Source organism: Urocampus carinirostris, chromosome 6 (genome assembly GCF_059441175.1).
Source record: "Urocampus carinirostris isolate Australia breed hairy pipefish chromosome 6, RoL_Ucar_1.0, whole genome shotgun sequence".
NCBI classification, from domain to species: domain Eukaryota; kingdom Metazoa; phylum Chordata; class Actinopteri; order Syngnathiformes; family Syngnathidae; genus Urocampus; species Urocampus carinirostris.
Window position 1 is genome coordinate 6,806,939 of NC_142354.1, and position 10,360 is coordinate 6,817,298.

General features: G+C 38.9%; 1 protein-coding gene and 1 long non-coding RNA gene across 2 annotated transcripts in view; one reads left to right on the forward strand and one right to left on the reverse strand.

Annotated features, from left to right (window-relative positions):
- LOC148363667 (filamin-B-like) overlaps positions 1-3,053 on the forward strand; it is a 109,206-nt gene extending 106,153 nt beyond the window's left edge. Inside the window, exon 48 of the mRNA XM_088337637.1 lies at positions 942-3,053. Within this exon, the coding sequence (XP_088193763.1) occupies positions 942-1,129 (188 nt within the window). The 3' untranslated portion in view covers positions 1,130-3,053. The remainder of the gene's footprint in view (positions 1-941) is intronic.
- On the reverse strand, positions 610-8,536 carry LOC148363669 (uncharacterized). The gene is made up of 3 exons (XR_015850680.1): positions 8,304-8,536; positions 1,098-1,238; positions 610-1,018 (listed from the first exon to the last, which is right to left on the reverse strand). It is a non-coding gene; the product is annotated as an uncharacterized LOC148363669 (long non-coding RNA).
- Between the last annotated feature and the right edge of the window lie 1,824 nt (positions 8,537-10,360).

Genomic DNA, 10,360 nt, shown 5'->3' on the forward strand with positions numbered 1-10,360 from the left:
CCCATATCCCCCAATTTTCTCTAAAACAAACCATAATTTGTCCCAGTAATCTTGTATTCTTTAACCAACCCAAAATATATGCATGTAGTTTCTTGTCATGAACCAGAACAGGACGTGTGACGTTTCTCACACAAGCCTTTTATTTTACGTGAAATGGTGAGTCATGCATGTTTAGCAGCCTTCTGGCGTGAAATGATAGGAAGCCAGAGGCCGACGAGATCGATGCCAATTGCCCGAGTAGATATCGGACAGATGGGGTCAATACTGGACAGGACGGGACGGACAGGATTGATAAGGAAACAGGATTTCGAAATAAAACAGGACTAACTAGACGGGAACGAAAACTTGAGAGAATAATATACAGGACAAAAATAGACAGGAACAAAACTAGAAATCGATATTAAAAAGGAAAAAAATAAACGGGAACAATACCGGACAGGAAATGCCAACAGGAAACAGAGGTTCGTTGACGGACTGACAGAGGAAGAGTGAGAGCACTGAGCTTAAATAGACGGAAAGCCAATCTGTCAATGAGCCACAGCTGGCACCACATGGGCGGGGCCAATTGGGCGCCATGGCAACCGTGACAGTTCCTATTCTTACCCGAGAGAAACTATGCCTTCCAGTTTGTTCCAATTTCACTTTTAGGTTTTTATTCAGGCTTAGCACACACAAAAAAAGAAAGCTAATATTAACAAAAGGAAACCACAAAATCTTTGCACAAAAACATCTGTACAATACAGTGACAAAAGCATGTGCCCAAAGGGAGTAGGTTGACGCAGAAGTTTTTCACTTATTTTCTATGCCTGTTTTGTTCAGATTAAACAAAATACTTAGTGGTCGGATCATTCCTGTCCTTCTTGAAGGCTTGAAATTAACTGTCTGAAAAAAGTGTCATTGAACTTCCCTTATCATGTTGTGCTCTCCAAACCTCTCCCCAGGTAAGAACATGCTAGTGGTGGGTGTGCACGGCCCACAAGTCCCCTGCGAGGAAGTCCTGATCAAGCACGTGGGCGACCTGCATTACAACGTCAGTTACATGCTACGCGAGAGTGGCGACTACATGCTAGTGGTCAAGTGGGGAGAAGACCACATACCCGGATCGCCTTTCCGCGTGGTTGTGCCTTGAGGCCGCACCTCATTCCGCGTTGTTCGTTGGGCAGTCTTAGCATGGGAGCCATTTGCCTATGGAGGTTTCTGTTGTTTTTGTCCTCCTGCAGGCCTCGAGTATGTTAGGACTAGAATTGAAATGACACACATATCACTCAACAGTACACTGAAAAGAAATAACATGAACTCACCAAGCCAAAAATGCTAATACTATTGATTTTATCATACACATTCTTAATACAGAACTGTTTTTTTTCTTTCGTCATCTACTGTATATCAATTAACATTATATGAATTACAGGCTTGAATGATGACAATTTGTACCTTGACTTTTTTGGGGCATTCAATTATGACAACATTTGTAACAGTGGTACGATATGTCGTGAAAATAAGTACACATTTCTGCAAAGATTTCATTTTAATTTTGATAGAACATCACTGAAGAAACATCGCTTTGACACAATGAAAAGAAGTCTGTCAACAAGGGCCATGATTTACTGGAAATATATTCTCTCGTCTAATGAGATGAAGATGAATTTATTTGGCTTAGCTGGTGTCATGCCTAAAGTCAAGCGTGGCGTTGGGAATGTCATGGTTTGGGGCTGCATGAGTGCAACTGGATTTGGGAAGTTGCATTTCATTAAGGGAAACGGTGTGCTGTGAAAAACTGAAGCACAGAATGATCCCCTTCCTCCAGTAACCTAGCAGGGCAATGTTTCAGCCTGACAATGCCCCCAATACAATTCGAAGATGACCAAGGCTTTTCTAAAGGGCTTAAGAGGCAAGGGGATGGACTGGCCAAGTATGTCTCCAGATCAAAATCCAATAGAACATATTTGGGGCGGAAGGTGAAGAAGCACAAGATCTTAAATATCCCCTAGGTCAGTCGTGGAGGAGTGGAAGACCATTCCAGTGACGATTTGTGAGGCTCTGGTGAAATCCATGGCCAGGAGGACACAAAATATTTAGGTTCAGGAACTTTTACTTAAGGGTGCACTCTTGTTACCAGGGGTTTAGCTACCATTGGCTATATTTTGAGTTTTTTGAGGACAAAAGTCATTTTACACTGCTATATAAGCTTTACACAGACTACCTTGCATTGTGTCAAAGTGACGATTCTTTAGTGTTGTTCAATAAAACATTATGATTAAATCGCTGCAGAAACGTGAGGGGTGTACATACTTTCATGAGCTACTGTATATTGAGATGTTCATGACTCTTAACAAACAATTCTTCCAAAAGTCTTCAATATCTTTTTTTTGCCACTTTCAATAGAAGTTCACAATAAAACTCAAAACAGAAAATGACACGGTGTGTATTTTACTGGAATTAATATGATAAAAGTGAGCCGGCTTAATGCTAACACAACTAACTATGAGAAGTAATATTATGCAATAACAACTTCTACTGCAAATACAGTAGTTGTGAATGTCTACTATTTTTAGTCACAATGTAATATTCCTTACATTCTGTTTTGGTATTTAGTATTAAAATAGTTTGTCCTACTTATTATGAGAAACCGAAGGTTGGGCTGTCACATACTGCCACTACTGTACTCCAAAAGTTTTTGTTTGTTTGTTTTAAAGATGTTTTTCTCAACTGTTAGCATTTTTCATGTTTCTTGACATTTTGAACACTTGGGCTTTGAAAACAAATCTGAGTTACACTGTTGCTAAATTGTTTGCTCACAACTGGAATTGGTTGTTGAAAAATGTTAAATATTGCCAAACGTTTCCAAGATGGGTCTGCTGTGTCACTCCAGTCCTGCGGGGGGAGCGAGATGCACGTTTGCTGTGCTGTCTGGGCTGCACTCTTTGTGACTACTGATGCTTGATCTCTCCCGCTCTCTTGTTTACTTTCATATCGGCGCATCGGGTACATTTTGGCTTGTTAGAATGTTGGCATGTCAATATTTCACAAATAAAATCAACTGCAATTATCAAGTGATGGTTTTGATCATTTTAACAAGTCATATCTGTTATATGAAAATAATGTGTCTTTGTTTTTGTCATTTTTCTTTTTTTTTTTTTTTATTATAAAATTATTGAATGTAAACAATGAGGGTATAATTTACAACTAAAGCGTTGAGATAGACACATTGGAAGTATTGCACAAAAAAGATAATGGATAAAACCAGGATATGTATGTATGTTTATTATCTTGGCTAAATTTAGGCGAGAGTTGTTGATTTAGCTCAGCTCAGTTACTATGGTGACTTTTCTCTAAAGAGGCTAAAGTGCCCGTGGACCTGTTCTGAAAATAGCTCCCCAGTGCTGGCCAGGTTATTGTGATTTTCTAGTAAAATTATATTTTAGTGATTGACTGTGTCTCACCCTACTTTCAAAAATTAACCTGGTAATAAACATAGTAACAACGTGGTAGTAACATGTTTTTATTTTGAAGTTCATATCAAACTGGATACCTTTTGCGCTAATTGTTAACTAAAAGTAGCATTAAGCTCTGAAGAATTGCACAAACCGAAAAATATGCTTTCACAATTTGGGGTACATGTTTTCTTCTATTTCTTATAGTGTGTGTCTATTTTAAAGCAGTTTTTAAAGCAATCAGATAAAAGACAGTACAGAAATTGGTGCCAAAGGGTTAAAGGATCCTTGAACCGTCAGGTCTACTGATTTTTATTTGTATAGCCCTTAATCACTAAGAGTTTTAAAGGGCTGCACAGACCACAGATTATTGTAAACCACAGACTATAATTATACCATCCCCTGATCTGAAACCTACATGAGGGCAAGGAAAAACTCCAAAACCTCAACATGAGGAAAATGAAGAAACCTTAGAAGGGACCGCACATGAGGTAATCCCTCTTCCAGAATGACCAGGCTGCAATAGATGTTGCAATAACCGTAAATCCATTAATAAACACACAATATTACAAGTAAATGTCTGCATGTATATTTATTCTTTAATATATATAGGAAAAGTCAGATTTATTTTTTATTTACGTATCGTGTATCTGTATTGGATCAAGACTTTGCATCCGCAGATAAAGAAACATCCAATCATTCAGTCTTTTTTTCTTGTCCTGGCCCCGCCCCTTTTTGCAAATGGTAAAAACACATGGTTACACGCCTGGTCTAACTGCGTCAAAATAGTACATTTTATCACCGAGTCGACAAATTGAAACTGATGCGTGATCAGGACCTACATTAAATGTTCACTCTCAATTTCGGAGGAATCACTAGTGATTTTGTTTATTCTTCCTGAAATCACGCATGGTGATTTAATGGATAGAGTAACAATTTATACCAGGGGTTGGCAACCTATGGGGGGTTAACCAGTGGCACGTGAACACGGCAAAGTAATAATGATTTTTTTTTTTAAATGCGCATTTTTACCTGAAATTTAGCCATTTTCATTGCGCGCTCTCATTATTTAGCGGCTTTACGGTGAGCGTGTGTCTGCGCGGTACCTCGCAGAGGAGGAGAGATAAGTTTTAACCCTCCCACAGAAACACCGGCGCGAGATAAATGAACGAATCACGACAGCCAAATCATGATCGAGCGGAAAAATCTTGTTCTTTCCAGCCAGCGTGGACAGACGAATGGGGCTTTGTGCAAAAAATGACCGTGCTGTTTGTGCATTATGCCTCGAGAGCGTTGTACATCGCACGTCAAGTGTTAAACGTCATTACGAGACGAAATATCAACATGAATTCAAGGACGAGTCTGAAAAAGCGGATACATTAAAACGCGCTCTGTCCGACTCCCCTTCAAAATCCTCCCCCCTCGCGTGAACGTACATTCTGCTGAGCTCCGACAAAGGCGATCGCATTCTATATAATAAGTTTATTAAAACAATAAAGCGAGCTAATTAAAACAATTAAGCGATTGTAGTCCATATAACGCATTTATTAAAACAATAAAGCGCGATCGTATTCTACAAAATGCGTTTGTTAACGCAGAAGAAAAAGTCAGCAACACCGGAGACGAATCATTGTACGCTATGATATCCACAATCTCAACAAACTGTACACAAATAGCCTTTATTTGATGTACCGTACTATAATAGCCATATGTAATGTATTTTATTGAATGAAACCCTGGTTGCATTGGATCCTGGGATGTAGACAAATCGGGTTTTTTTTTTTCATTTAAAATCGGACTTCCCTGCCTATACTGTTTGCAAAGTAAGACACACTTTAAACCAGGGGTGTCAAAGTCAAATGGACGGAGGGCCAAATAAAACATTTGGCTACAAGCCGAGGGCCGGACTGTCCAATCTTTACTGAAACCAAGATTTAACCTACTGAAAACACAACAAATATATTACAATATGATTGGATAAATAAAGCAATATTTTCTTATGACTCTGTCAGTCATTTTTAATTTCAGCAGGCACAAAATACAAATGTCCTTTATACAAAAAACTCATAACATATCTCATAACAACAACTCATAACCATTTTCTATCATTCAATCATCTGAAATTATTAAAAAGAAATATTGCCTCGAAATACAATAAAATAGAGTGCAAAAATCTCTTGTTACTTAAAACCAATAGCAATCAACACACTGGACCTCATCTGTCCTGCTCAAATGTACATTGACTTTCCTTTCTGTGCTTTCTCTGGGTTAGTGTGAAAAAAAGGAATTACTGATTAACAAACAATCAAAAGTCATTTTCTCTGCTAAATAGGAGACAATTTCATCAAAAGACTGTTGTCCACATCAAGATCTATTTTCCATGAAAAGCCGAAAAACAAGAAACACTCCCAAAAACAACATAGTCAACATAGACAATAAGGCTTTAAAATTCCCGAGGGGAACAACAAAAAACAAGACCTTCTTTATGTGCATATTTAACTTTTAAACTTGAACGGAGTAAAAACTTCAAATGTGTAATTGCACAGGAAACATTACTGTATTATTACTGTATTTACATACATTTATATACAGTACTGTATTACTACAACTCTACATTACTTGTTTGAGGCGTGTGTTTTGTTTCATGATGCCGTCTAATATTATACTCTTTCATCACCGCCACACTTTCTCCACATAGCAGACACACAGGTTTTCCAGCTACCTCCGTGAACATGTACTCCAACTCCCACCTTGTTTGAAAGCCCCGGTTTTCAGTGTCCACCTTCCGTTTAGCCATTGTTGATGGGTATCTGTGGGCTAATTTTTGCTGTTATGCTAATGACTGCTGCTGATCGACTGCTGAATAAATCAAACCGCCTCCCGCTTTGCTCCCGCTCGGCGCGTCCCCGTTGCATTGTGGGAAATGTAGTATTGATATCGTCACGCGGGCCAGGTAAAACCCTCTCGCGGGCCTAATGTGGCCCGCGGGCCTTGACTCTGACATATGTGCTTTAAACCTATTATGTTTTTGGGGGGTTTGGGATACAACTTCAGAGGAATACCTCCACTTTGTGATGTGTTACTGAATAGGTGTTTGACAAATCTTGTTCGTTTTATTACTGCTATTATTTTTACTAATAATAGTAATATTATGAGAAACGTTTTGAAGATCTTCCAAATCACTGTGCTGACATATTTATGTCACAGAAGGTTACACTATAAGTCACAAGTCTATATCTCAAACAGGGTCCATATTAGCAAGAGAGTCCAATTTTGGCAGGTAAAATGCCTGACACCAACATTAATTTTGCTGTGGTCCACTGATTTACAAAGAAATTTGAAAGTGGCACTCTACACCGAAAAGGTTGCTGACCCCTGATATAGAGTATTTAAATAGTGCTACATAAAATATGCACGGTAATAAAAATAGGGTAAAATGCAAATGTGGGGGTGGGGTTTAATGTGGTCTTTTACTCCCCCGGGTGGAGTTAAAGAGCCTCATGGCATGAGGAAGAAATGATCTCTTCAGTTTGTCCCTGGAAAAAGACTGACAGCAGTCTGTCGCTGAGGCTGCTCTTCCGTTTGGAGATGATGCTGGGTAGTGGATGTAAAGAATTGTCCATGATTGACTTCATTTTTTTTCAGTGCCCGTCTCTCAGCTACAGTTGTCAGGCTGTTCAACTCTGTGCCCACAACAAAGCCCGCTTTCCTCACCAGTTTATTAAGACGAGAGGCATCCTTCTTCTCAGCACTGCCTCCCACACGCTGCCACATAGAGGAGGGCGTTTGCCACTCATAGAACATTTGCAGGAGCTTTTTGCAGATGTTGAGGGACACCAGCCTTTAGGCAGATTTAGTTGAATAAAACATTTTGTTCCCTCCCCAAAACCTAATCATGAAGTTTTATTCTCCTTGTTTAATATTGGACACAGGAGATTGCATATGATGCCAGTTCATTTTTTGACAATTATTCCACACTGATATTTGTTAGTTCAACGATTATGCAATGTTTACATCATTGCCACTATAAGGCAATCGTGTTTCTGTTCTTAGAACCCTACGGCTTTCAGGGCGGATCTGCTATTTTTAACCCTGGATATTTAATAAATACATTCCCCTCCTGTGCTCCTTGCAAGTTCAAAATTCATTGAGGTCTTCTCTAAATATTTGGATTGTCTACCACACTATAAACTTACAACAACAAACAACATTGTGGATTGACCAAATATCTGTTTGAAATATTCTTTTCTGTGTATTGAACTAAAGGAACAAGCCTTGGTTGAGGGACCCGGAAGTAACCAATGTACAGTGTTACTTTTGCTTTTGTTGTACACAACATTGCGATCATATTATTTGTTTCGTCAAAAAGGACCACATCTGAGAAAATGAGCCTAAAAGGCAAAATGGACGAAAGTACTGTTGTCATAAATACATTTAGTTCTGATATTGAACATAAAGATTGACGCACGTAACGTAGAGTGACCTACACATCTGAGTGTAATTGGAAAAAGAATGGTAGTCTCACAAAATGTAAACAGATATGTCTACAACATTGAGGATTACTTATCCAGGGCTGGGCGTGGGGACATGACTGACTTTGCGTCAGCGAAATGGATCAAATATTTTTCTAGTGGTCGGGAAAAGGCAAACTAAAGGGGGATTATCTCCTGTAGCTAGCACTTTAAAAAAATAACATAAAAACAAACTTTGTGGAGCGAGCACTTTATTGTCAATTGATAAATTGTGGCCAAATGGGCCTGTAGAAAACGAGTGGTGCATTAGCTTTCGGTAGAAGCATGCAACTTTTGGAAATGACGTCAGTTGAACTGATCTGGAGGAATAAAAAAATAAAAACTGACAAAAATGTACCTTTGTTCTTGTTGATTTTAGGAGCTGGTACAGGAGACGTAACAGTCATGATCAAAGACCCACAGGGCAGAGACAACGTTGTGGAGGTGATGATGGAGGACAAAGGCGACAACTTGTACCGCTGCACGTACCGACCCACAATGGCCGGACTGCATTTAGTCGCTGTTACCTTCGGCGGCGCCCCAGTGTCAAAGAGCCCTTTCGCTGTGGATGTAGGACTAGGTGAGAAGCATTACTCTGAACATGAAACCCTTCTGTCAAGTGTAAAGAGATTTTGGTGGATTATTGCATAGTGATCATGAAATATTGATTAATCATGTGGAAGACTAATCCTGCTATATGTGGAAATAAATGTATAAATAAACTACAATGGTTGTGCACCTTTAGAGCATCGAACGCGTTGAGATGCAAAAACATATTTGGGGGGCACTTCACATTTTGGTAGGGTCACTGCAACATGAAAATGGAAAACCCAAAGCGTAATACCCAGTCCAGATTGACACTAAAACCCTGAAATGATGTTGATATTTAATGTCGTCCTGCCTGGGAGAGTGGAATGTCTTTCTTGGAAAAAATGCTGAGTCAACAAAACAAGAGTCAGATTTTTCTAGGGCATTTTTGACATCTCGGGTAACCTACCTGACTGCTTGTAAAAGGTGCTGATCATATCTAAATTCTTTCCTCTTTCCTTGGTTTGGATATATTTAGTCCATATATATATATATATATATATATATATATATCATCTCATTGGATGCACCCCTTATCCTCAGTAGGGTCGCGGGGGTGCTGGAGCCCATCCAAGCAATCATCAGGCAGTGGGCAGGGGACACCCTGAACTGGTTGCCAGCCAATCGCAGATATATATATATATATATATATATATGTGCATGTTTATAGAGGTGAGTATTACCCCATCTGTAAAGGAAAACATACAGTCTCAATAACGTGGAGTGGGCAGCACATCCCCAAGAGGTGAGGTGTGTACGTTCATGTGTGTGAATGAGCTTTGGAATCTTGCAAGTTTTTTTGGATGATAACTTAAAAATGAAGTGTGGGTAATTAAACTTTCTAAGTAAAATTTTTGATTTCCTCATCTGACTTGAATCCACCTCACAACTACCTGTTTAAGTGGCATTTGAAATTGTGATACTCACCTCCAAGGGAAGTGTTGGCTAATTAATCCGAGCAAGCAGGAAAAACCTGCTATAGATTTACTTACCGATGACTAGGCATTCAAGTTCACGGCTTCGGGTTAGTATAGTATAAGGGTTAGTACAGTATAAGGTTTAGTATAGGATTAGAGTCTTTTTATTGTTTAATATGTCATTTACTTCCCATAATTAAACAGAAATACCAATCATTATTTAGTTATTGTTTGATTGATATAATATATAAAAATAAACAAACACGTTGATCTTAGTTTCTATAAGAAAAAGCTTTTGTTGGAAGCATCGATCTACAAAATAATTTGTATGAATGAGACCTAAACAGTAGTGAATCAAATCTAAAGGTAACACCCACATGTGTGGACTGACCAATATTAAAAGGACGAAAGCATTTTTTGACCAATAAATATTGCTGTATTGTGTTGTGCAGCCAAAAATGAGTGCTACAGAGAACAAGGAAGAATACACACTATGGAGTCTCAAAAAGACCAAACTGCACAATTTTTTTCTCATTTTTTTGCACAGACTTTTACAAGGTTTTTGGTTATTGGGGGTAGCTGTAGCAGCACGATGGTGGACATTTATGTCAACTTCCTTCATGCAAAGCTCATATATATTTTATCTAAATCTAATCCAAACATATACATTAATCCCAATTTGGATGTGTGTGCGTGTGAATAGGCTTCGAAACGGCTAGGAATGTATCTAGCTAGGTTTGCGTCAAGGCACCCTCAATAAATACTGACAAAATTGATAAACCTCCGTTTTCTCGTACAAGCGGCTTTGGAGTTGCATGCAGCCATGCAGATTTTTGGTTCTACCTAGTGGCCCCCTGGCGCTTTTTCAATAAACCATGGCCCACCAACTCCGCCCAAGTAAAATGCCCAG